Source organism: Cnephaeus nilssonii (genome assembly GCF_951640355.1).
Source record: "Cnephaeus nilssonii genome assembly, chromosome: 20".
Taxonomy (NCBI): domain Eukaryota; kingdom Metazoa; phylum Chordata; class Mammalia; order Chiroptera; family Vespertilionidae; genus Cnephaeus; species Cnephaeus nilssonii.
This window is the reverse complement of record NC_137091.1, coordinates 18,252,279-18,278,049: the sequence shown is the minus strand read 5'-3', so window position 1 is coordinate 18,278,049 and position 25,771 is coordinate 18,252,279. Positions and strand designations below refer to the sequence as shown.

General features: G+C 40.7%; 1 protein-coding gene across 1 annotated transcript in view; it reads right to left on the bottom strand.

The window, feature by feature from the left end:
* Positions 1-25,771, bottom strand: part of CDH8 (cadherin 8) — a gene marked incomplete at both ends in the record, with an annotated part of 304,951 nt that overhangs the window by 75,054 nt on the left and 204,126 nt on the right. The window contains one exon of the mRNA XM_079759845.1: positions 23,943-24,079. Coding sequence (XP_079615971.1) covers positions 23,943-24,079 — 137 coding nt within the window. The remainder of the gene's footprint in view (positions 1-23,942; positions 24,080-25,771) is intronic.

The window sequence follows — 25,771 nt, the reverse complement described above, 5'->3', positions numbered from 1 at the left end:
GTATTTGAAAATGCAGAGACATGACAGTCTATTCAAGGCAGAAAACAATAATGTCATGAGGAATGGTCCAGGGGGACCGGTGATAAGCAACAAGGGTTTTGATAAAACTGTGTAGATACAAGACATCCATCTCTACAGAGCTTGGGGGTGGAAAAATTTTATACATTTTTGTCCTAAAACATTTTCCACAAGTTTAAAATCATAGCCACACATTATTATTGGTAATTGATATCTCGAAGAGAAGTTAAGTATTCTACTAGTAAAGGAACAATTCATCATTTAAACTCTTTTATTTATCAAGAGGCCTTTAGAGGATATGTTCATGCACATTATAAAATGATGATGATTAAGAAATTAGAAGTTCATATTGCAAAACCTAAATCTATTTTTTTTACCAAGACTTGGGAAGTTTATTGTCTAATGGGGAGAATGAGAAGTGTCCATAATTATACAAAGCACAATTGCACACCTACTATGTGCATTTACTCTTCTAGGTCCATTAAATCTATTTTGAATCTTTAAATTATGATCAGTAAATAAATACCAGTTTTCATGACTCAAACTCAGCTAGTGGAGCCAAAAGTGAGCATGTTCAATGTCAGGAAGGGTTTGCAAGGTGCTGACTTATTTGAGTTGGGGTAGGAGATGTGATAATGATAAATAATGTTGGAAACAACAATAGCATTAGCTGTCATGTCTCCATCATCTACCAGGTGTCACACTGGATATTATTATATACTACCTCTTATTCTCTTTATATGTATTTATTGGAAATTAAATCAGTATCACTACATTTCAGATGAAGAAACTACCAACACTACTTTTAAGAAATAAGGCAGGATTCCCCACATTTCTGGGCCTCAGTGTACAGTCTCATAAGGTGTTCTGTCCAAACATGCAATCTCTTCTCTTTCCCAGAAAAATTTCTGGGCCCTCAAAGATAGATTCCTTTCTAATGTCCCTCACATCTCACCCAAAACTTGACCCCGTGTTTTGTATCTAATGGTTATTCAATAAATGTTTATTAAATTACTAGCTGAATGAAAATATAATTAAGAGGTGGGTAAAGGATTGGATGGATAGATGGGCAGATGGATGGATAAACTGGTACATCACAGGGAAAGTATCCCCAGTCAGGGCACATACTAGAATCAACCAATCAATTCACAAATGAGTGGAACAACAAGTAGATGTCTCTCCCTGTCCCTCCTCCTCTCAAGAGCAGAGGTAGCACAACCAATTCCAACTTGTGTTTGAACTTGATCATCTGAACACATAAGTCCGGGCCAACAGCCATGTCCTGGGCTGCCAGCAAAAGAGAGGCAATCCACAGGTGCAAGTGATAATGATGACCAAGCATCTCCACAGTTATCAGCTAGACTGTCACGTCAGCCATAGTGCTTATGTTCAATAACCCTTACTCTACTTAACATGGGCACCATAGGCATTCGCATAACATTCATTACAGAGTATTATTAATTGTTCTATTTTATTATTATTCATTTTTGTTCATCTCTTCCTGTGCCTAATTTATAAATTAAACTTCATCATAGGTTATGTATGTATAGGAAAATCATTGTATTTATAGGGTTCGGTACTATCCACCTTTTCAGGCATCCACTGGGGTGTCTTGGAACTTATCCCCACTGGATAAGGGGGAGCTACTACTGTTATATAATTATTGAAAATAAAAATTTAATTAAAAAAAAACCAACTTCCTGCTGATCATCATCTACCTAATATTGAAAAAACAAATATGTTTTTTTCAAAACTGTTAACAAGAGTTTTCGGATAGGGATCTTTTGCAATTGATGGCCTCAGTCTGAGTATCACTAGGAAACTTGTTAAATATGCAAATGCTTGGGCTGCAAGTCACACCCACTGAATCAGAAACTCTGAGGGTGAGGCCCAGGAATCTCTGCTTCAGTCAGCTCTCCTGGTGAGTGCAGGGCATGCTGAGCTTTGGGAAACCCCAGCCTAGAGGTGTGTTTTATGATGACAATGAACTATATGCTGAACAGAGCCTTGCTACGCAAAGTTAGTCCACTGGCTGGCAATGTCAGCGTCACCTGGGAACTTACGAGCAACGCAGAATCGGTACTCCAGACTTACTAGTATGCCTAGAGTTTAACTTCAAGAAAATAACAATATACACATTGAATAGGTAGTTTGGGGATTTCAGGAATACGGTTAGTTTTACTTTTCTTTTTAATTTTTATAATCCTTTTGTTGAATAAGTAGTGCGGTATGGCTGGAAAATGCTTTAAAGCCTTTAGAAAAGACATCAGGATTCTGGGTAGTTCCTAGAATCCTCCAAAGTGAAATAAAAAATACATAAATAAGGCTCTATCTCCAACAGCAAAATAAATGGCTAATGGAGCAAGGGAGACCTTCATTAATAACACTTAATAATAGCCACTAATGTTATTGAGCATCATGTTCTAGTGTCTGCTAGCCCCTGGAGACCCAAAGATGAATAATTTAGGGTCAGCAATATGTAACAATCAAATGAATGAATATACCTAATAAAATTAATCATCCCTTGCAATGTGCCAGGCACGGCACTAAGTGCTAAAAAGGTGGTTTCTCTATTTTAGTCACACAACATTCATATGATACTGATGTTATCATTCACCTGGCACGAGGAGGGAAATGGAAGCTCAGAAACATGTGACGACTTTTCCATAGTCACATAATAAATACGAGGCCCAGACAGAATTCAAACAAAAGGCTATTTGCCTAAACTCCTTCTTTGATGACAGAAGTTGGAAAAGGCATTGCGAGGCGGTCAGGAGGAGTCGGTTGAGAAAGAATTGGGTTTTAAACTCAAATCAAAGAGTATTATCCAACATCATCACTTTCCCTGTGTTTCTCCCACAAATGGTTCCAAATGTTTATCTTTGGGAAAGTAAAAGTAATCACCATCATTCATAACCAGTTACTGATGTGGCATAAGAACCATTATGCATGACCACAGATATGTCAGATGAATGTCATTTGTCTCAACACCAAAGTACACCAGAGATTCTCTATCTTCATATCTGTTGTTTCATGAACTCGAGGTGGGGAAGCGGGGGAGAACTGACACATTTAGGGTGAATATAACCAGTGGCATGGCGGAGACAAAGAGATTAACTGACCTAAAGTAGTTTTTCAATGATCATTTTAATATATAGAAACAATTTCCTTCACTCTTCACCTCAGAACATAAATATAGGCATCTATCTATCTATCTATCTATCTATCTATCTATCTATCTATCTATCTATTTATCTATCTATCTTTCTATCTATATAGATACCTCATCCTGGTAAAAGTGTAACAAATGATTTCCACGTGAATCAATCAGCTAATATTTGTAATGTTTTTAAAGCAACAGGGTAACCACAAAAATGGAGAGGCTCTTATTGCCATCCTAGAAAAATGATTGTCTATCTCATTTTATCTTGTTTTCTATATTTGAAAAATGGGTCCAATAATACTTTCCTTTTACAGACTTCAGAGCAATGCTGTAAGAATTAACGAAATATGTGTAGAGAGCTGTAAGCTGGATGAATTAAGAGATCATCACTGTTATTCTATTGGATTCTTTAAATAAAATTTCCAGTACAACCAGGACCCAACCTTTGTGAATAAGGCAGATATAAGAATGTAGTAGTAATGTAATTTTTATGGAAGGCTTTGTTGTTTAAATCAAGTGCTTACATCAGAGGTCTAAATTTCAAATGGATATAATAAATAAAACATTTTTTTTCCTGAGGGGGGAAAAAAAAAAGAATAAACACACTTGAGAATTGAAAAACCAAAAAAGGGATGATCTTCAAATGCTACAGGCTGACACCTCAGGCTGCCACCTAATCCTCAGATGAGATTACTGTAATTAGATCCATGATCCCAAGATTTAATAAATGGACAACCCTGGTTTCTTTCTCTAATTCATCAAAATTAGTTGAGATACCCCTCTAGCCTTCCCCGTGCAGCTGTTGCTTGGCTGTGTGTGGGTAAAATATCAGTTCCATTTTTCATTTTTGCTTCCAAATGTTTGGGCATCACATAGTTATAGGCATATAATTGTTTTAATATGCTCTCAGATTAATGCAAGTGAGTTCTACTGTTTTTGCCTTTTAGTCTTTAACTATAATAAGAGAAGGCACTCTATTGTTTTGAAATCTGATACAGGATCTGAAATTCACATCTTCCCTGATCCAGTACTCCAACAATGGACCTGTATACCTTTTTGTTGTTGTTGTTAATCCTCATTCGAGGATATTTTTCCATTGGTTTCTTTTTAGAGAGAGTGAAAGAGAAAGGGAAAGACAGAGAGTAGGAAACATAGATGTGAAAGAGTCACATCAATTGGTTGCCTCCTGCATGCACCCTGACCAGGGCCGGGGATTGAGCCTGGAAGTGAGGTACATGACTTTGACCGGAATCAAACCCAGGACCCTTCAGTCCACAGGCTGATGCTCTATCCACTGAGCCAAAGCAGCTAGGGCAACCTGTATACATTTTTAAAATTAGTTGTATCTTTATGAAACTCAAGGAAGATTCCATGGGAGGAAAAATAGAAATTGGGGCGAGAGAGGGACACTCTGTATCCAGAATATAGCTGGAATAAATCAGGATATCTCCAAGGAGCCCAAGTGACAGTGACTTGGATACAGTCAACTGACATAGAAAGACAGACTGAGTGGGCATTTTCCATCCCTAAGGTGCTCACTCAGTAATGTGTGCAGAGATCCACACCAATATAACAAAATGGGAATAACGTAACCTTTTCACTTCCCAGCCTACCATCCCAATATCATATGTAGGGAAATTGTGCTAATTTGTCTGTGCAAGTCACCTGTGGTCTGGTCTAGAGAGGAGCTTCAGGCCACGATTATCCTATAAACACAAGACCATCCCTTCGAGCCCCAAGCATGCTCAGCTCCAGAGATGCCTCTGTGTACGTTGGAAAGGGCCATCTGAAAGACGAGAGGAGGGACGCTCTGTCGGAGCAAGCCAGCAGCATCTTGCTCCCTCAGAGCGTGGAAACAGGCACATCCTCAGTTACATGGCTTCTGAGATGCCCACACCCAGCGGGGTGTTTTCCAACACGGTTCCTGCAGGTTTGCAAGTGTGCGTGATGCCATTTCCACACAGTGTGACCAACAGACGCTAGTATTCTTGCCATTCACACACAGTGTGCATTGCTAGAATCGCTCTGGCCTATAGCTGTTCTCGCAGAATAAATATTAGGGAAGCCCTTCTAATTATGAATCCGTGGGAAGCCTGGGGGTTGCAGCCTGACTTGAATGACCTTGAGGAAACAAGCTTTCTGACGTTCAGGTACATCAGTGGTTCGCAAACTGCGGCTCGCGAGCCACGTGCTGCTCGCAAGTCGCGGTTTGCCGCTCTGTTGACTAATGAGTTTGCCGACCACTGGGCTACATCACCAAAAATGCAAAATAATACCAGCCCTGGTCTGTTTTCATACAGTTAATTTGAGGCTACAACGCAGTAAAGAAGACAGAATCTGTCTACAAAGTACAAAATCTTAAAGTAGAAAAATGTAAGGATTTCCTACAACGCGTATAACTAAAGTCAGGAGGCCAAGGTTATCCTCACTGGGCAAGGGCCTCGGTTTTGTGACTACGTTTTCTAATGTATCATTCATCTTGCCGGGGACCTGAGATTTAGGGGTTTGTCCTCAGCTTTGCAGAAACAGAAACCTTAGTCGGTGAGCTCATTCCTGGAGTGAATGAGTTCCGCCATGCATCAGCCAAGGTCTCAGAAGACACCTGATTAACACAAAAAAATAAGGGAGAAGAAAGTGCCTGCTAAAGGCACCATCATGTGGCGTACTGCGTTAGGCAGAGGTTCTGGTGAGACACACGCGTAGGTCCAACGTCTGGCTCCACCAGGCCATAGCTGTGACCTCCCTGAAGCCTTGAGACATACAATAGCTGTCCAAGTTTCTCATTCATACAATTTTAAAAATGTTTTTATTGGTGTGTTTTTTTAGAGAGAGAGGAAGGGAGAGAATAGAGAGATAGAAACATCCGATGATAGAGAAACATCATCTATCCACTGCCTCCTGCACGCCCCCTACTGGGGGTGGATCCAGCAACCCAGGCTTGTGCCCTGACCAGGAATCAAACTGGTGACCTCCTGGTTCACGGGTCAGTGCTCAGCCACTGAGCCACACTAGCTGGCACAATGTGGATAATATGTTATCTAACCATGGTGGGAAGTTTTTAAAAGCACATGGCTGACCACTCAAGTGCGGTGTCAAGCACTGAGGAAGGCAGCAAGCTCAAGAAATGAGGGAATGCCCCAGGGGCCCCGCCCTGCTGACCTTGGGCCCAGCAGAATCTGGGACAGACTGAGCTGTATGGCTCTAGGGCAGGGTCATTCTTCTCTTGTATTCCAACTGGTGCAGAGCCCTCCCCTCACACGGCCACATCTTGGTCTGTTGGGGCCTGATAAACTCGTCTGGCCTCCCCCTGATGATTCCATGATACCCACCACACCACAAAGGTCTGCGGGCACCCGACGGGGGGCAGCTAGACTTGGTATACCTGGGGACATTTTGCTGAGTAGTTTTAGACCCAGCACTGGCATCAAGATTGAACCTATATAATTGTATTAACCAATATCGCCTCAATAAATTAAAAAAAATAAAGAAATGAGGGAATGGTAGTGGGTGTTATTATTATTATTACTACTACTATTACCTGGGTCAGCATATTTTATTGCAGCTATTACTTTTTTCAATTATTTTATTTAAAAAATTAAATTACAGTTCACATTCAATATTATTGTGTATTTGTTCCAGTTGTATAGCATAGTAGTTAGCCAGTCATTTACAAAGTTGTTCCCCCTGATTTTTCCAGTACCCAACGGGCATCATACATAGTTATTGCAATATTATTGAGTATATTTTCTATGCTGTAATTTACACCCCGTGACTTCCAATCTATACTTCTCAGACCGTTAACCTCTTTCACCAAGTCCTCCACCTCTCCTCCCCTCTGGCAACCATCACTCTGTAAAGAACTCATACAACTCAACACCAAAAACAAACAAACAAGCAATCCAATTTAAAAATGGGCAGAGGACCTAAATAGACACTTTTCCAAAGAGGACATGCAGATGGCCCATAGACATATGAAAAGATGCTCAACATCACTGATCATCAGAGAAATGCAAATGAAAACCACAGTGAGATATCACCTTTCACCTGTCAGATGGCTATTACCAATAAATCAACAAACAAATGTTGGAGAGGATGTGGAGAAAAGGGCACCCTTTTGCACCATTGTTGGAAATGCAAATGATTACAGCTATTTCTAAAATGGAATGAAATATCCCCAAAAGAGTGGCTTGAAAAATATGGAGTGAGAGCAATGGGAGTTAGATGTGTAATTAAATCTCGGTGACCTTATGCTCTCATAATCTGCCTATTCCTGGAGGCAGGGCTGGTCCCTGGAAGAGCGCATCTGGCTTGGTCCTTCGAGCAACAGAGCATCTCTCTCTGGCAGTAACTGGATGGGTCCTCTCAGCCTGCATCCCGAGACACTCTCGGTGCCCTATGCCTGCTCATCTCTCTCTCTGAAAGAGTAATCCCAGGGATTTTGCAGTAGGCAAGTCTTGGTCTGGCCTAAAACAATTTTGTCTCTTGAGAAAGCAACCTTATTTGATGAGATTCTGAAAATGTACATTATCATGTCAAAATATTTCCATTGGGGCTAACTTTGTTTTTACTCTGTTCTTAACAACCCTAGCATTTATATACTATATACACTATCCCACTAATCCTGCTAAGATGTTATATGTATTACTTCTCTTAATATCCACCATATATTTTATAAGTGATAAATTGTTTTTTTAAATATATTTTATTGATTTTTTATAGAGAGGAAGGGAGAGAGAAAGAGAGTTAGAAACATCGATGAGAGAGAAACATCAACCAGCTGCCTCCTGCACACCCCCCACTGGGGATGTGCCCGCAACCAAGGTACATGACCTTGACCGGAATCAAACCTGGGACCCTTGAGTCTGCAGGCCGACGCTCTATCCACTGAGCCAAACCGGTTAGGGTGATAAATTGTTTTATGGATGTGATAAAAGAGTTACTATATCTCAACTAATTACTTCCAATTAATTGAGAAAATAAATGCCTTCCTAAGGCAATAATTTTTTATAAAGAATTTAGTCTCAGGGCCTCCTCGTACACTTAAAAATTATTAAAAACCCCAAAAGATTTTATTTCCAAAAACTTTTGTAACTGGGTTATATCTTTCAATATTTACCAATTAGAAATAACTATTAATTAGTTAAAACATAACAATACACAAGCACACATTCCATTAGCCATTGAGCAATGGTATCAACACATCATGTAACCTTATAAAAACTCCACTCTCACTTGTGAGAGCACACACACACAAAAGAAAAATAGCACCTCAGTATTATTATCAACACATTTTGACCCCATGGAACCCATGAAAGAGTCTCAAAGACTTTAAGTCTCTCTGGACCACACTTTGAATTTGCTGTCTTGAAGGATCAAAGCCTTTTACTGCCCTAATCCTGCCCCATATATTCCAATCATTCTCTTTTCATTATAATTTTTTTTTTTTTTAAGACTAGGCACTGTGTTAGGTCAGCGATTTTCAGCCCGTGTGCTGCAAGAATTTCTAAAACATGCTATACCTGACTTTTTAGTCAGGGGCGCCGACCTCTTTCCCCTTAGGTTGTCAAATAAAAACATGGCAACAGCCAACACAACAATAGCCAACCGGTGTGAATCAGTCAAAATTATACCTATTTCGTTTTTGTCAGATCGGCAAAAAAATAGAACATATTTTTTGGTGTGCTGCAGAATTTTAGTAATTGGTTTAACTGTGGTATGAGATGAAAAAGGTTGAAAATTGCTGTTAGGTGCATTATACAACAATAGAGAAAGATACTATTATCCACACCTTACAAATGATAAAATCCAGGCTTAGGAAGGGTGATTGCTTTGCCTAAAATCAGTCCACAATCCCATATCTGTCTGTCCCCAAACCTGTGCTCTTCATTACCATGCTTTGAATCAGCCACTGAAGACCCATCAACCAGAGATGAATGAGAGCTGTCTCATCTCACCCCCATTCTAAAGCAAACCCAGAAGTGCAGAGTTACAAATATGACAGCCCAAGAATTGAGCCTAAATTTCCCAAAGGGACTGATGTATCATTCCCAATTCCTTGCCTCTTAATATCAGATGTTCCTATTGCACTGAATAAAATCAACATGTTACCTTATTCTACTATTATTTATTTTTATGATTTTTACCTCAAGTAGACTGTAAACAATTCGACCCCCTGATTTTTTCATACTATATTTTATATAGTATGTACTATAAGATCTGTCAGCTATGGGCACATGAGAAAAATTGTACAAAAATTCATATTTTTCAAATAATATTTGTCCTCTTTGCTCATCTGTCACACAAGCAACAAAGAGCAGAAAGAGTTAAGGGTTTGGCATTAAACCTGGTGGATTCAAACCTCAGTTTATCAGATCTCTGACCTTATACATATTGTCCCCTCATTTCCCTGAATCTTGCTTCACACATTTCTGCAACAACACTCAGGATATGTCCATCACAAAGTTGTTATGAGGACTGAATGAGACAAGTGTTGGCAGACAGTGACAAGCATTCTGCCTGGAATTAGGTAGGATCTCAAATTTCACTTTATTTTATCTCCTTGATTGTCACGCCAGACAGTCGGTTTTGCAGACAATAGTGATCATCAGAGAGTTAGCAAAGAGCCCACAGCTCTTTTTGCATTCATGCAACTTTCTTAACTCATGATTCTCATGACATCCAAAGAACAGGGAGCTTCTTGGGCCTTTCTGAAACCGGAAGATTATCGCAGGCACTCATTCATGTGTTCCTGTTGGTCTACTGCATGTTGCTAAAGCACAACAGAAAGGTTCTCATGGAAATGGGTGTTCATACAATGGAGGCTACCGTAACCACGATTGAAACAGACTCAGATCAATTCCCTTATTTTTTTAACTTCTTCCTTCCTTCCTTCCTTCCTTCCTTCCTTCCTTCCTTCCTTCCTTCCTTCCTTCCTTCCTTCCTTCTTTTTTTGTTTGTTTTGTGTGTGTTTTTGTTATTCCTCACCCAGGGATATTTTTCTTGTTGATTTTTAGACAGAGTGGAAGGGATGGGAAGAGACAGAGAGAGAGAGAGCAGCATCAATGTGAGAGAGACATATTGATTGGTTGTCTCCTGCATGCGCCCTGACTGGGGCTGGGGATTAAGCCTGCAGCTTAGGTACCTGACTGGAATAGAAGCTGGGGCCCTTCAGTCTTCAGGCTGATGCTCCAACCACTGCCAAAACTGGCTGGGCCTCAAGTCCCTTCTTTTCATCACAAAATTCGCAAAACATCCTGGGTGGATCCATGCTATTCCCCTTGCTTGTAACATCCTTGCTTTCCTTCTTTACTTGTCACAAGGTAGCATTGAACCTGACTGTGAAGAGCACTGGAGAAGGCATTTCACAGAACTCACATCTTCCTCATATGTGTTGTTTGGTTGTTTCCTCCTTTAATTAGGCAACATGACTGTAGTCTAGCCTCCACTCCAGAAGCCCACCTCCAGTCCTGGAGCCAGGTCTTTCACAACCTGTGACCCGAGAGCCCAGGAGAGGCATGCAGAAATGATGGACTCACTAATGCTTTGTCTGTTCCATCAATAATTACTTGTACTTCACACTAGTACAGTAGTGACTACTGTATTAGATCTTAAATTTCTTTAAGATGGACACCACTACCAGGGACAAAATCAATCGTTCCAAAAACATAGGCAAAATAAAGACCCCTAATTCGGCACTTCCCATCTTCACAAAGGTCTCCTATTTATATGCCAGCGGCCATCAGTGGCCTCTCTAACTGCCTTTTTAAACCCATGTCTACCCAATCACTTCTGATGAATATCCAGATAGTTTCAGATTTATTTTAGGTATCAGGTTCCCTGCGAACTCACCCGTTCCTATCTTAGATGCTTTTTATACATCTTCTTGAATAAACAAATGTCGGTTTCTATGGTATTCTGTGGAGTTCAGGCTTCCTTTGTAACTGCTACATAATTATATTGGAAATGTGAAAAACAGTTCAGCAGGAAATCAAATGCTGGCTCAGTGTGGGTATTTTTATACCCAGAGATTCTCAAATAGGCGCGAGCAAGGACATGTGGGTACTGTGCCTAATACACAATCTAATGACAAGCCTTATTTCAGAGCCAGAGAAGAATCCCCGCAGATTTTCTTTACAGTGTGTTAGAGTGGTTTATTTGTTTGTGCTACACAAACCAGTTAAATAAAGCCGAGACGGGAAGGGTTCTAAATGTCAGTGTCTCTTAAACAGCAAGCACATCACAGTCCATCTGAAAAAAACAGATGACGAGGCTTGTATCGTTATCACCATTGTTGAAAACAGATATGGAGAATATATTTGTATGTATCATGTTATATTCTAATAAAATAATGGTATATGATATAAATGATAATGTAGTAATCATAATATATTAATATAATCTATTATAATATATATTAAAATATATACCTATATGCATTTTATATATGCATATATATGTACTCTGTGTGTGTGTGTGTATATATATATATATATATATATATATATATATATATATGCAAGTATACATTCCCTACATTAACCAAGTAATAAACTGATAAATAAATATATTAGATTGGCCAAGGAAACTGTTGACTTTCAAGCAGATAGTTGTTAATGGGATCTGGACTGGGATTCATACATGTTTGACTACAAACTCGAAGCTTTTCCCTCCCACACTTGCCATCCATGGTTTTATTCCAGGTCTTCCTTCTCCAGGCTACTATTAAGCATTCACTGTCAAATTATATCAGCAGATGTGTAGAGCAGACCTCAGTACATCCCAGGATTATCTCAGTGGGGAGCAAGAACATTCAAACTTCAGTATCAGCCCCCCATTTAGACTTTCATTTCTTTTCAATTTAGGAACTGGAGGTTCTCACAAGTCCAAATGCCTCTGGAACAGGTCGTTCGCGGATGCAAATTTTAAATAAATTGCTCCATCTGGACCTCCCCACATTCACTACATTCAGTGACTTCAGTGGGGGCGAAAGCCTTCCAATCGTAACTCATTGTGTTTGAACTTCTTCTTCAAAGCATTAGTTGAAGAAAAGCCGTCGATGCTTCAACTTTGGAAGTGATGGGTCACCTTTTGTGAATCAGAGCATGTCTCAATAGGAACTAGACCCTCACTCAGAAGAGAATAGAGGCTAAATGCTCAGAAATGGAGCTGAAGAGTCAGACAAACCTATGATGTAATCCAAAACTCAGCCTCCTCGATCTGGTGAGCTTGAACAGTGGCATCTTTTTTTTTTTTAAATATATTTTATTGATTTTTTTTTTTTTTTTTTTTTTTTACAGAGAGAAAGGGAGAGGGATAGAGAGTTAGAAACATCAATGAGAGAGAAACATCAATCAGCTGCCTCCTGCACACCCACTACTGGGGATGTGCCCCCAACCAAGGTACATGCCCTTGATGGGAATCAAACCTGGGACCCTTCAGTCTGCAGGCCAACGCTCTATCCACCGAGCCAAACCAGTCAGGGTGGCATCTTTGTTTTATTAGATGAAAGAACTGATGGTCCCCACATCTGCAACTGTTGTATGAAATATGATAAAGGGCATCATCCATTAGGGTGTAGAGTAACTAACGCCCTGCCACCACAAGTGAGATGGAAGCAAGTTATCATAGTTTACATTTCAACCGCCTGGCTGGAGGGCCACCTGACCTGGCCCTGACATGCCAGGTGGATGGGGGTGGCTAACGATGAAATTGGGACCTATTTTGAGCCGCTGGTTTTAAGCTTTGGATTAGGGATTCCTGTAATGAGAAAACATGCTGCATTTTCATTCTTTGGGCTTCGCTGCTTGGTAACCTGCCTCCGCGTGTTCAATACAGATGAGATTAAATGACAAACGGGCTTGTTGGGTCATGAAGTGTGCGCTGGCAGGATTCAGGGCTCGCCTCAAGGCTCGCAGAAGCGGCGAGAAATAAAGGTTTTTGATCAGAAGCCTGGCTCCTTGGGGAAAGAGAGAGGGGACCTGAGGCTCCTTTCTACCAACACCCTTCCCATGGTCTCTGACTCCCAAGACTGGTTAATATTCTATGGGAATCCTTCCCTGTAAGCACAGTCAATGCCCCACAATTCTCCTACAAGGAGAGGGCCGTCGCTCCTGCCCTTTATGTGCCAGCTTCAGTCACTCGGGAAAGAATGGCTTAAAACCAGGGAGCCGTAGGCCCGTGTGCCTGTCTGCCTGAGACTTTTAACGCAGAGCGGAGTGGGGTGCATAAAAGCAAAGACCCTTTCCACCAATCAACGAACAGAGTCTGTTTGGAGTCAGAAGTCATCAGGATATTGTTTACTGGTATTAATACATTATATCCTTTATTCATCCATTCATTTAGCAAATATATACTATATTGGGAGCCCTAAGCACTGTGCTAGGCTCCCAGGATAAAACAGGGAACAATCAATAATAAAGCAGTAATAAAATATTTCATAAAGTCAAAGACTTTACCTATTTCCCCCCTTAGAAATCTTTAGAAATGCATTCTCTTATCCACTCAGCTATATTTCAATACAACTATTAAAAAGCAGAAATGTATTTTCAAAACCACAAGCAAATAAATGGTTATTATGAGTCTCAACCAGTCATTTGAAAGAAAAGAACAAGGGTTTGTGAGAATCTATATAACAAAGGAACCCGACCCAGCCTGGGTATGAGGAAATAATAATAATAAGTTGAAACGGTTACATTAATACTTATGTAGCAGAAGTTGTTGTGGCATTATAAGTGAATTAGTAGATTTAATGTAACACAAAATGCTACTTAATCTGAAATTCTAAAGAATCCATAACCAGTTGATGGCTGCTAGATAGATTGCATCTAGTCCTTTCTTCCCAACATGTAAGGTGTTGAAGCATAGAATGCTGATGCACATGTACATCTTAAAAAGAAGATTCTGGAAGAATGGTTGTGAGGTACCTATGTGTAGGCTACAGATTGCTATTTACTTCTTGGCTATGCAACTGAGAGTCAGCATCCCTGTCGGAAACAAATTTAAAAAAGAAAAGGATGGCCATAATATTTCCAACTCCTCCCATCAAGAGGTGACGTTTATTTCTCCACTCCTTGAACCTGGTCTTGGCTAATGTCACTTGCTATAGCCAATCTGACATAGCCAACTTGATATCACTGGAGTCTTAGAAAGTGCATCTCAACAGTCTTTGCCTGCTCCAAGCAAGGTGAGCCCAGCTGCCTCACAGAACCAAGAGAAAGACATGTTTATTATTTTTTAAGCCACTACATGTTGACATGGTTTGTTATGCTACATGAGGGAACTGGTACAAATCAGAGCATAATATGGTCCCCTTTCTGGAAAAATAGTGGGAAATGAATGACAAATAGAAAGTTTAGCTGTAGGACAAAACTGGGAATGTGAGAGAGAGGAGGCACCAGGTTTGGCCTGGAGGAGGACAGAGAGGGAGGTGGGGGAAGAGAAAGGACTATTGACTCTTTACTACATGCCAGGCTCTGTGTCATGTACACTGCCCGGATGATCTCTTTGAACTCTCACAACCAACTTCAAATACAGCAACTGAGATTTAGAGATGATATAACTTAAGTCACACATACAGCATATGTTGGACCAAATATTCTGGCTGTGACATGTTGACTCATAGCTTATATTTTTAACTTATAGTCACTGCTGCTTACTGAGAGAGTGGTGATAGCAGTGCCTGTGACCTTGACTTTGGGTAAGAAAGGAGCTCTTGAAAATTGTGAATGTGGCCAGGATATTGAGGACCAATAGAAGAAATAAGTCTGTTCTACTGGATACATATCATCGTAGAAAATCATACTCCCAAAATAATCTCAAGATGATGCTTCCTAAACAAACCCATCATTTGGGAGATCCTCAGAATGAAGTTGGGTGATTCTGCTGATGACAAGGAAGTCCCTTTGGGGCATATCTCCTTTACTTACATAAAAGTGATAAAAAATAATGTTTACTTTGTAATTATTGTTATAATAATTAATATTGCATTAGATTTATTATCAAACATTTACTCTACATTACACATGATATTAGCACTTATGTAGATTCACTGTTCATCAGATATCTCTAGAGGAGTATCTGCATTTTACAGATAGGGAAAATGAGTTACAGAGAGAAGTTAAGCAACTTACCAATGGAATGAGTGTGGATAAGTGAAAAAGTAATGATTCAATCCAAGTGATCTGACTTAAGTCATTCACTTAACTTCTATCTTACTCTCTGACTTCCAGACTGATCATTTGCATTTCCCCCCTAAGTCTTTATAATAATTTTTCTGTCCCTAGAGAAAGAAAAGCCTGAGGATAAATCAACCTAATATTATCTGATCTTTTAAAAATATTTTTATTGATTTCAGGGAGGAGGAGGATATGTGTGTGTGTGTGTGTGTGTGTGTGTATATGCCGTATTTTCTGGCGTATAAGACGACTGGGCGTATAGAAGATTTTCCTGGGTTAAAAAGTCATCTTATACGCCGGAAAATACGGTATATATATATATATATATATATATATATATATATATATATATATAGAGAGAGAGAGAGAGAGACATCAATGATGAAAGAGAATTATTGATCGGCTGCCTCCTGCACACCCCACACTGGGAATCAAGCCCACTCCAGGGCATGTGCCATGACCAAGAATTGAACCGTGACCTCCTGTTTCATTGGTTGATGCTCAACCACTTAGCCACTCCAGAGCTGCGCTGATTTTTATAATCTTTTCAAATATCTAAAGCCTTCCCCACCCCACCCCCCTTTATTTGGTACCCTCAAACCTGGAGATGGACATTTGTTATGAGTGGCCAGTTTGTTGCAACTTACACCTGGAAAGTTTGAATTACTGTTTGTTGCTTACCTCTTTTCTATGCTTTGTCTACTGTCATCTAGAATAACAGTTATTGTTGAGGTTTGGGGGATGGTGGTTTAAAAACAGAGAACAAGGCAAGATGTGGGGATAGAAGCCCCTTACCTTCTGTTTGTTTTTTTCTGGTTAGAATCAGGAGCTATTAGTCATAATGACATCCTAAAGGAATTCCTGGTTACAATCTGTATCTCCAATCTAAATCCGCATGCTTTTTCTAAGTAGATTACAACAAAAGGGGGGCAAAGAGAAAAAAGATGGAGAGGTTGTGGGGGGATATCAGTAGAATGGTTGCATAATGAAGAGAAAACAAGCGAGAAATCCCCAAGTCAAGATATAAAGGACTAGAGCAGCTGTGCAGGAAGTGGGCACTACCGTGATTACAAGAACCCCCATATGTGTCACCCCCAGAACGACATTCATCTGGGGCCTGCAGAGTCCTCTCCTTGGACTTGGAATGGCACTGGCTCTAATTCCTCACAATGGGGAGCTGTGCACTGGATTCTGATCCCTTTGGCAGGAACTTGGAGCTTCACTTTCACTTCCCCATATTTTACTCTCCACTTCTCTTCATTATATCCCTTATTGTTAAAAATATTGATCTTTTCCTTGTCTGAGGTCGGGGACTCTTGATAGGAACTTGTCACATGCCTATATTTCCAAGAAAGTCCTATGGGTCAGACTACTACAGTCTCTCTGATATTTGGGAGCCCCTTGACCACTCCTGGCCCTAAATCTCACTGTCTACCTCAAGCTCTTATGACCCTCTCTCTTCTGTGAGAGTTAGCTAGTAGTTCCCTTCATGTGCTTCTACTCAATCCTACACAGGGGAATGGAATTGATCTTAATGGAACTCCAGTCCTGATGATGCCATAGGCAACAAAGAGAAACAGGATCTTGATATAAAATTTGAAGTCCTCAGTTTAATCAGGCTCTTCAAGAATGTGCCTGCTTCATCTGAGGGCCTTTCCTTAGGCGTTGGTCAATCTACCATGCCTGCACCAAGGCCAAGAGGAAGGTCATTGAACAGACATATCAGCTATGCAATGAAGAAACATAACTGCCCTAGCCATTACACACGGGCCACAAGTGCCACTTTTGCATGTGGAGAGGATAAGGAATAACATATAATATAGACCAAATCACTAGTATTAAATTAAGCTGTTCGTCGAAGCCCAGGGTCAAGGCTGTATTTACAAGAATATCCACAATTTATTCATCAATTTCTAAAGGTTATGAATGAATTTTGAGCTAAAGGATATAGCACTATCACTGTTAATTCCCACGACACTCCAAATGTAAGGAACAATTATAATTCCCATTACACAGATGATAAAACAGAGCAAGGAAGGAGAAATGGACTGCCCAAGGTTATATGGCCAAGACACGGCTAACTGAGACCAACTCTAGAACCTAAGATTTCTCTAAATAATGAGTGAACCATAAAGAGGTGCTTTTCCGAAGTGTCCTGGGTTGGACAAAGCATTTATTCTGGCAACCGGGCCCTATGCCAGGAAGAAACATTCCTTAAGTGCTATCAAACTGGTGTTTTCCCTGGGAGATTGAACCATCATTAGCAAATAGCTTCATTTGCAGTGTTGTGTGCAGCCCAAGGTGGTGGGCCAGAGCAATGCATTATCAGTAACTGAAAGAGATTAATTGAATGGGGAATTATATGCTTCCTGCTTTAAGACACTTTCAGGTAACCAAGCGTACTGTGCTTTCTGTAAACGCCATTTGCCTGCTCCCAGGTACCCCGTGTCAGTGGGTTTCTCCACCTTCCATCCCACAATTTCTCTGGGAAGAACACCCTGGAATTGGCACTTAGTGCCTCTACAATGCCCCTGCAGAGACTCTATTCTAGGCAAATTGACTCCCCAACACCCCCCTCCCATATCCTTTCTCTCTCCTAAGACTGTGTTTGTGATTCCTGGTGCTATCTCTTAGCAGGTCTTACTACCTGCTCCACCTAAAGGAATCCCGAGTGCTGTCTTAGCCTGAATCTCAGCTCCACGAAATACCACCTCGTCAAGAAGCATCACAAAAATTAAAGATAACAAAGAACACCTTACCTCTGCCTTCCTTCCCAGTGTTGTTCGAATGCAGTGGTCAGCAAACCGCGGCTCGCGAGCCACATGCGGCTCTTTGGCCCCTTGAGTGTGGCTCTTCCACAAAATACCACGTGCGGGCACGCACGTACAGTGCGATTGAAACTTCGTGGCCCATGCGCGGAAGTCGGTTTTCGGCCTGGGTGAGTCTATTTTGAAGAAGTGGTTCTAACGCCGAGCCACACTCAAGGGGCCAAAGAGCCGTATGTGGCTCGCCAGCCGCGGTTTGCCGACCACTGTTCTAATGTACATCTGACTAGGGGTGGGGCGTGGAGAGGAGGTGGGAGGAACCTGTGAAACATGGATTCTGGAATCCCTGCCTTGAGCTTGTTGTTCTGCAGGTCCCGGGAAACAGCTGAAACTCATTTCGCTGGTTTTTAATAGTCCCCCAGATGATGTGAATCAGCTCAGTAAGGTAACGTCTCTGTGATCTTCACTGAAAAATGCTATCCCCTCCAATGCACTACCCTGTGCTTTCTCTTCCCTGTTGCTCAGTGTCCTCATCTCTAAAATGGCAACAGAATTCCAGCCTGACCCGTCCCAAAGCTCTGCTCTGTCCACTAGGCAGTATCCCTACCCTGGGTCACAAACATCAGAACAGAAGAGCCAGATTTGATGCACGTCTGTCCTTTCCTCCCGGGCATGCTTAACCCTGCCCCGCCTTCTGCTTAGCACAGAACTGCTTCCTTCACTTGCTTCTGGAAGGGTGTGACAGTGTCAGATACTCACTTGAAGCCGGAGAGGGCAAGGGAAGAAGATAGAAGAGAGGTTTCTTCCGTGGAAGGCAGCTAAGAGCACGGAATCTGCAGTTCATCAGTATGGGTACCAATCCTGCACCCCCAACCCAACTCTTGCTCTCTATAAAAATGTGGGTAAATTACCTAACCTGTGTCTGAGTTCCCTCATCTGAAAAATGCATATAATAACAGCACCACCCTAACCGGTTTGACTCAGTGGACAGAGGATCGGCTTGTGGACTGGAGGGTCCCGGGTTCCATTCTGGTCAAGGGCACATGCCCGGGTTCGATTCCCCAGTAGGGGATGTGCAGGAGGCAGCAGATCAATGACAATGATTCTCTATCATCATTAATGTTTCTGTCTCTCTCTCACTCTCCCTTCCTCTCTGAAATCACACATGCACACACACACACACACACACACACACACACACACACACACACACACATATAATAGTACCTACTTTCACAGAGTGGTGTGAGAATTAAATGCATCATAGGGCTTCCCTTCTGCTTTTTTGGTGTTTAATTAGTCAGCTAAATGTACCTTAAACCTTCACCACCGTGGTAAACAGCAGCCCTACACCACAGTTGCAGGGGATGGGGTTGCTAGAGCAGAGGCACTTACAGAGAAATGCTAGCTAGGCCCAACCTCTTGTTAGCTCCTGGGCTTCGAACCGCCAGCTCCTGTAATGAGATGTGCTGATTGGCTGTGACGGCAAGCTAGATCTATTGCCAATGAGACACTTGGGCAATGCACACAGTGGAGCATCTTGCCTTGGTTAAGTGACTCTGACACAAGAGGATAAAAGACAATATCTTCATCCTCATTAAGAGATAACAGATGGACTTCCCTAATATCCATTTTTTAGCCTAATTTCATTTGTTTAAATCTTCGCCTGATGAGCTGGCATTCTGAGAGTAATTTTAAATTGTTCTGCCTGGAACAAATATTTCTTTAACTTTATTAGACCCTCTCCCTAAGGGACTCTGTTGTCCTGGGTGGTTTTAAATATTCATCTCATCCAAATACAATAAATCTTTCTTTAATTTTTTTTTTCCCCAAGACCTGGTCTGTGGCTTTGCAAGGTAAACATTACGTGATGAGCTAAGTAATAAAACCAAGTCAAAACTAGTTATAAGCTGTTTTCTTAGTAATTACAATTTTTCTCAGGTTCCCTGTGGTTGTATTAATTCTACTTCTTTTCATGATTTAGACAAAGATGACTTCATTGTACATTTAAAGCTTCTAAATTTATGCCCACCTCAGCTAATATTTCACAGCTAAAATTTAAAGTTCCTTTTGTACACTTATTCTTCCCTTTTCTAAGAAAGTTACATGCAAACATTTTTGTAAAAAAGCAGATTGCTATCTAAGTTTATAATTTCACATTTCCTGGGATGTCAACCTCCTGAATTAAGCTTGTTTCTTGACCAAAAATATGCCTATGTAGTTTGTTTAGTTTCCAATCTCTGAGTAAAAACAAGTAAACTAATTTAAACGGTGAGATAACGCCCTGTGTTTGAACAGGAGTAATGTAAGTTTGGGTTATAGGTTTTCAGTTCTGAAAGGTTCACAGACAGGCTCATGATCTTCATGTAGACAGAGCTATTCTGCACTTTTTCTCTATGGAACCAACTGTAAACCTGAGTCTGGGACATGTTTGAGTGATTTCTCTCAAGCCATAAAGAAAATTTTACTTGGCGTACATTTTAATATTTTTGGTAATTTGATTACACTGCATTATTAATAATAATAACTCTATAACTTTAAAAATATGCTTAGCATAATATCCTCTAGATCCATGAATGCTATCACAAATAGTAAGATATCATACTTTTTTTTTATATAACCAAGTAATATTTCATTGTATACATATACCACAGCTTTTTTATCCACTCATCTATTGGTGGGCACTTGGGCTGCTTCCATATCTTGGATATTGTAAATAGCACTGTAATAAACATAGGGGTACACATGTTCTTTTGAATTGGTGTTTTGGGTTTCTTCAGATATTCCCAGATGGATACTGGAAACATCGGGGAACACTGTAAAAATATATGATTGACCACTATGTGTACACCTGAAACTAGTACAAAATAATGTTGAATGCAAAAATATCTATACTTTTGATTAAATGAAAAAAATAGTATTTTACTGATAGACATAAAATATTGATTTTTTCCATATTGAATATGCCACAATTTTAAATGTAATCATATCTTCATTGAAAGAGGTATGTTGTGACACTTTTTTCTCACCCAGTATGGAAGTGCTTGTAATTCCCGACACTCATCCTCATCTTCCTCACCTCCATGTCTTTATTTTTTTTAATTCTTTTTTTAAAATATATTTTTATTGATTTCAGAGAGGAAGGGAGAGGAAGAGAGAGATAGAAACATCAATAATGAGGCAAAATCATTGATAGGCTGTCTCCTGCACGCCCCACACTGGGGATGGAGCCCACAACCCAGGCACGTGCCCTGCCTGAGAATCGAACCATGACCTTCTGGTTCATAGGTCGATACTCAACCACTGAGCCACACCGGCCAGGCTCCATGCCTTCCTTTATGGGTCTCTCAGCAGATTCCAATTCAACCTTCCATCAGCAGGTGCTTCCAGGTGCCGGCAGTAAGAAAACTCCAACAGCTCCTGGGTCTTGCCTGCTGTGCTCACTGCTGTCCCCAGTCACTAGAAGGATGCTTGGCAAGGAGTAACGGCTCAATTAATAATGAGTGAGTGAATGAGCACATGCATGTCTTGTGACTGGGTTGGTACCCGTGTCAGCCTGGAGTCCGCAACTCATTACCCTGGAGCATCTGCTTTCCTATCTGTCTGCTTACTCCTCCGTCATTCCTTGCAAATGAGTCTTTTGTTTCTGGATTGCCCCTGAAATGTTTCTTAGCCGCAGCTCTGCGCATTCACGTCTTTTCCCTCCTTAAAGTAGAGTCCTCGGAGCCTCAGAATCAGGGTCTCCTTGATAAATATTTAAGTGAAGGCATCCAGCTCATAAAAAAAGTATCCTGGATTATGGCTAACGCAAGTAGGGTGTGTTCAATATACAAGACAGTGCTTTAAAAAGTAATTACTGCCTACCTCCATTAGAGAAAACGACGATCCCTCTGAGCATTTCTAGAAAGCTTTAAGCCAATCTAAACACACAGGGGTTTTCTCAGAGGCTTAAGGTGATAATGCAGCATCAACATTGTAAATGACAAAACTTGTACGCCTGAGCCTCTCTAGATGGGGTGAACACGGCTAGTAAGTCAAAGCCACCAGTGGTACGCTGTGTTTGCTTCATCCCTTCATGTTACAAGGGGACACGAGGGCCGAGTAACACACCAGGGAAGACGAGGGCACACAAAAGCCAGGAAAAACACCCAAGGGTCCAAAGCTCACCCCGCTCCAGGCCCCTCAATTTGGTATTGTCAAAGCAACATATCAACTTGGCAGCAGGTTTAGCGCCTGCACTTGAGGTTGCTATAAGAAACAGACATCCTTCTCTGTTGAATCTTCACTTTTTCACCCAGTGCTTTTTTTATTTTATTTTTTTAGATTATTTTGTTAATCTTCACCTGAGGATATTTTCCCATTGATTTTTAGAGAGAGTGGAAGGGATGTGGAGAGACAGAGAGAGAAACATTGATGTGAGAGAGACACATCGATTGGTTGCCTCCCGCACATGCTCAGACCAGGGCTGGGGGATGAGCCTGCAAATGAGGAACATGCCCTTGACCAGAATCAAACCCAGGACCCTTCAGTCCATGGGCTGATGCCCTATCCACTGAGCCAAACTGGCTAGGGTTTTGTTTTTGTTTTATTTGTGTTTTTTTTTTTGTGTGTGTGTGTGTGTGTGTGTGTTTAATGTTCCATGGAGGACATTTCCCCACATCTCAGAACAAGAAAACGCCATGCCCTTCCTAACGGTCTAGATTCCTTTCATCTGTACAAACAAACTGATCGTGTGCCTCAGAGACATTTCCCCTGCGTTCACATTGACTGTGAAAACAAAGAGCAGATTGTAGAGAGAGCTCGGAGTCGAAGTTAGGTCCCACCCCTGTAAGTATCATCGACACACTATGTTGCATGTTTGCCCATGAACTTTGCTTCCTGTCAGTTTTCATTTCCTTATTCAGATTCCCAGCTCCCTCAAGACTTTAATGCTTCCTTGAATCTCTGTGACCAGGTCCTTTATGGGAAGAAGAGATTTGGATAATATGCAGGATATGCTTTCCTTAGAAATGAAATGAACATCATGTCCCTTTTGCATGTTTTTGCATAATAATAAAATGTAAGACAGAGTGCAAGTTCTCAAAGACAGTGTAGCACTAATGTCACCAGATAGCTGTTCTTTAGAGACTCAATAGTAGTGACATTAAGTGCAATCAAAGAAGCGTTAGGCACAAAAAAACGACAGAAAGACCAACATAGGTTATTTTAAAAACCCTGGAATGTTTACATTTTTGCATGTAATTTATGAAAAAAAAATTGTATTGAACATATAGTTTTAGACAGTCTATAATTAATATGTAAAATGCATTAAACTCTAAAAAAACAAAACAAAAAACCATTTGTAATTTCATCTCTCCAAATTAACATGTATGATAGGATGAGGTCTCTGTCTATATTTTCTGCCTATATATGTGTATATGCATGTGGGAGGCTCAAATATGTGAGCGATAGTTTCTATATTGTATATAAGATATGTTAGTGTCTGTTTTAATTATAGTGTATAGTCCCTGAGTTCTATTTATTACCCACCCTTTCATACTAAATCTTCCCTCATATTTTAACATGCACAACATTGTTTGTTAATGGTTGAATAATGGGTATAGGTTATAATAATATTTGAATATAAGAATGTTGCAACCTTTGGTAAGTTAACACAATGTAAGTTATTTCTTGCTGAGGCGATTCATCAGAGGCTCCTTGGGAATAATGAAAGAATTTCCAATGCCACACTCTCTAATGGAAGCAGGGACCCTTTATCATGCGATCACTAGGCATAAAGTGCACCCAGTCACACAAGGAAAATAATGAAACCCAGGCACTTACTAATTTCAGTAGCAATGATCGTTATGTTGTGCCATACACTTAACTCTCTGTCAAGCGGCGTAGCCAGCGTTATCTTCCCATCATCTGCATTAATGTTGAATTGCCTCTCCAGGTCAGTGTGCCGGTCGATGGAAAACCTACAAAACAGATAGACCTGTAATCCACTTCCATGCTCACGTGATCCAGACAGCCCACAGCAGACCTTTAGTCATCCTCGGAGAGCCATCATCGTGAAGTCAAATGAATTGGGAAACTCGGCGGCGTCATCATTTGCAAAACAAAATGACTGGACGAGGCACAAGGAACTTGATAATTACTGTCCAAGGAGTAATTAGCTACCTATGCAACAAGGAGGTCAGACACCGCCGCCACCCGTTTCAATGGGTAGCATCTTCAGAAATGGATGTTGATGAAGAGTTAATTGGACAATCCATCACATTTATTGGACAGCTTATGGTAATTAGCAGTTGCCACAAAATATAATCTAAGATGATGAACTCAAGCCCAGAGCAGGATGGGGCCGGGCAGCGGGTAATGTATGGCAGTTCAGAGGAAATGGGTGTGTTTGTTTTTGCTACTGCTGGTTTGTTTTGTTTTTATTTTAGGTAAAGTATATAATTAGGCTTTCTATCAGTCTCTGTCCATAGAAATCAGACAGTCACTGATTCTCCAGTAATAAATTTTAAAAGTTGGAAGAGCTATTTTTACAGATTTATAATACTAGATTCTATGAAATTAAAGATCTTAAATGGACTTGTTAGTAGTTCCTATATTGAGAAAAATTTTGGATAAGACAGTATTATGGTGTTTTGTGTCTAGAGCCAACTGCTTCTCTGGTGTACTAAGTATTAAGATTACATAGGAATTATGTTTTCCATAGCATTTATCAATATCTATGTTATAAAGATCTGTGCTTTCACTATGAAATGTCAAATATCAGAAACACAAGGTATAACTAGAAAAATTGGCCATAAGTCAGCAGTGGAATGAACTGAAACAGGATAGCATAAAAGCCCAAAGAAGGTCATTGTGAACTGAATTTTTGTGTCTCCCTGCAACTCATGTTAAAATCCTAACTCCCAATGTGGTAGAATTTCTAAGTAAGTCCTTTGGGCGATAATTATAATTACATTAGGTCATGGGTGTGGGGTCCTCATGATAGAATTAATGCCCTTATTTTTTTAAATAAAGAGTTGACACAGGGTCCATCTCTTCCTGCCAGCGAGATGGCAGGAAGACAACCACCTGCAAAGCAGAAATCTGGTTTGGTGCCCTGGTCTTGGGCTTCTAGCCTCCGGAACTATGAGAAATACACTGAGTGGACAGATTATTATGATCTCTGAATGCATAATAATCTGGCCATTCAGTGTGTGTGTGTGTGTGTGTGTGTGTGTGTGTGTGTGTGTGTGTATGTGTGTGTATATATATATATATATATATATCTTAGAAGCCCGGTGCATGAATTCGTACATGGGTGGGGTCCGGCCAGCCTGGCCAGGGGGAGGGGACATGGGCGGTTGGCCGGCCTGCCTGCTTGCTGGTCGAAATCCTGGTAGAGGGGACAATTTGCATATTAGCCTTTTATTATATAGGATATACCCTGAGTGGCCAGATTATTATACGTTCAGATATCATAATAATCTGGCCACTCAGTGTACATTGCTGTGGTTTGGGCCACCAGTCTATGCTATTCCATAACCACAGCAGCCCAAGCTAAGACAAAGGTCACGTACAATTCCATTTTAGGAGGAAGGACAAACGGAAGCCTTTATGGTTAAGGTGGCCTCCTAGGAAATGCCCATGAAATCTCTCCATTCATTGATACCCAT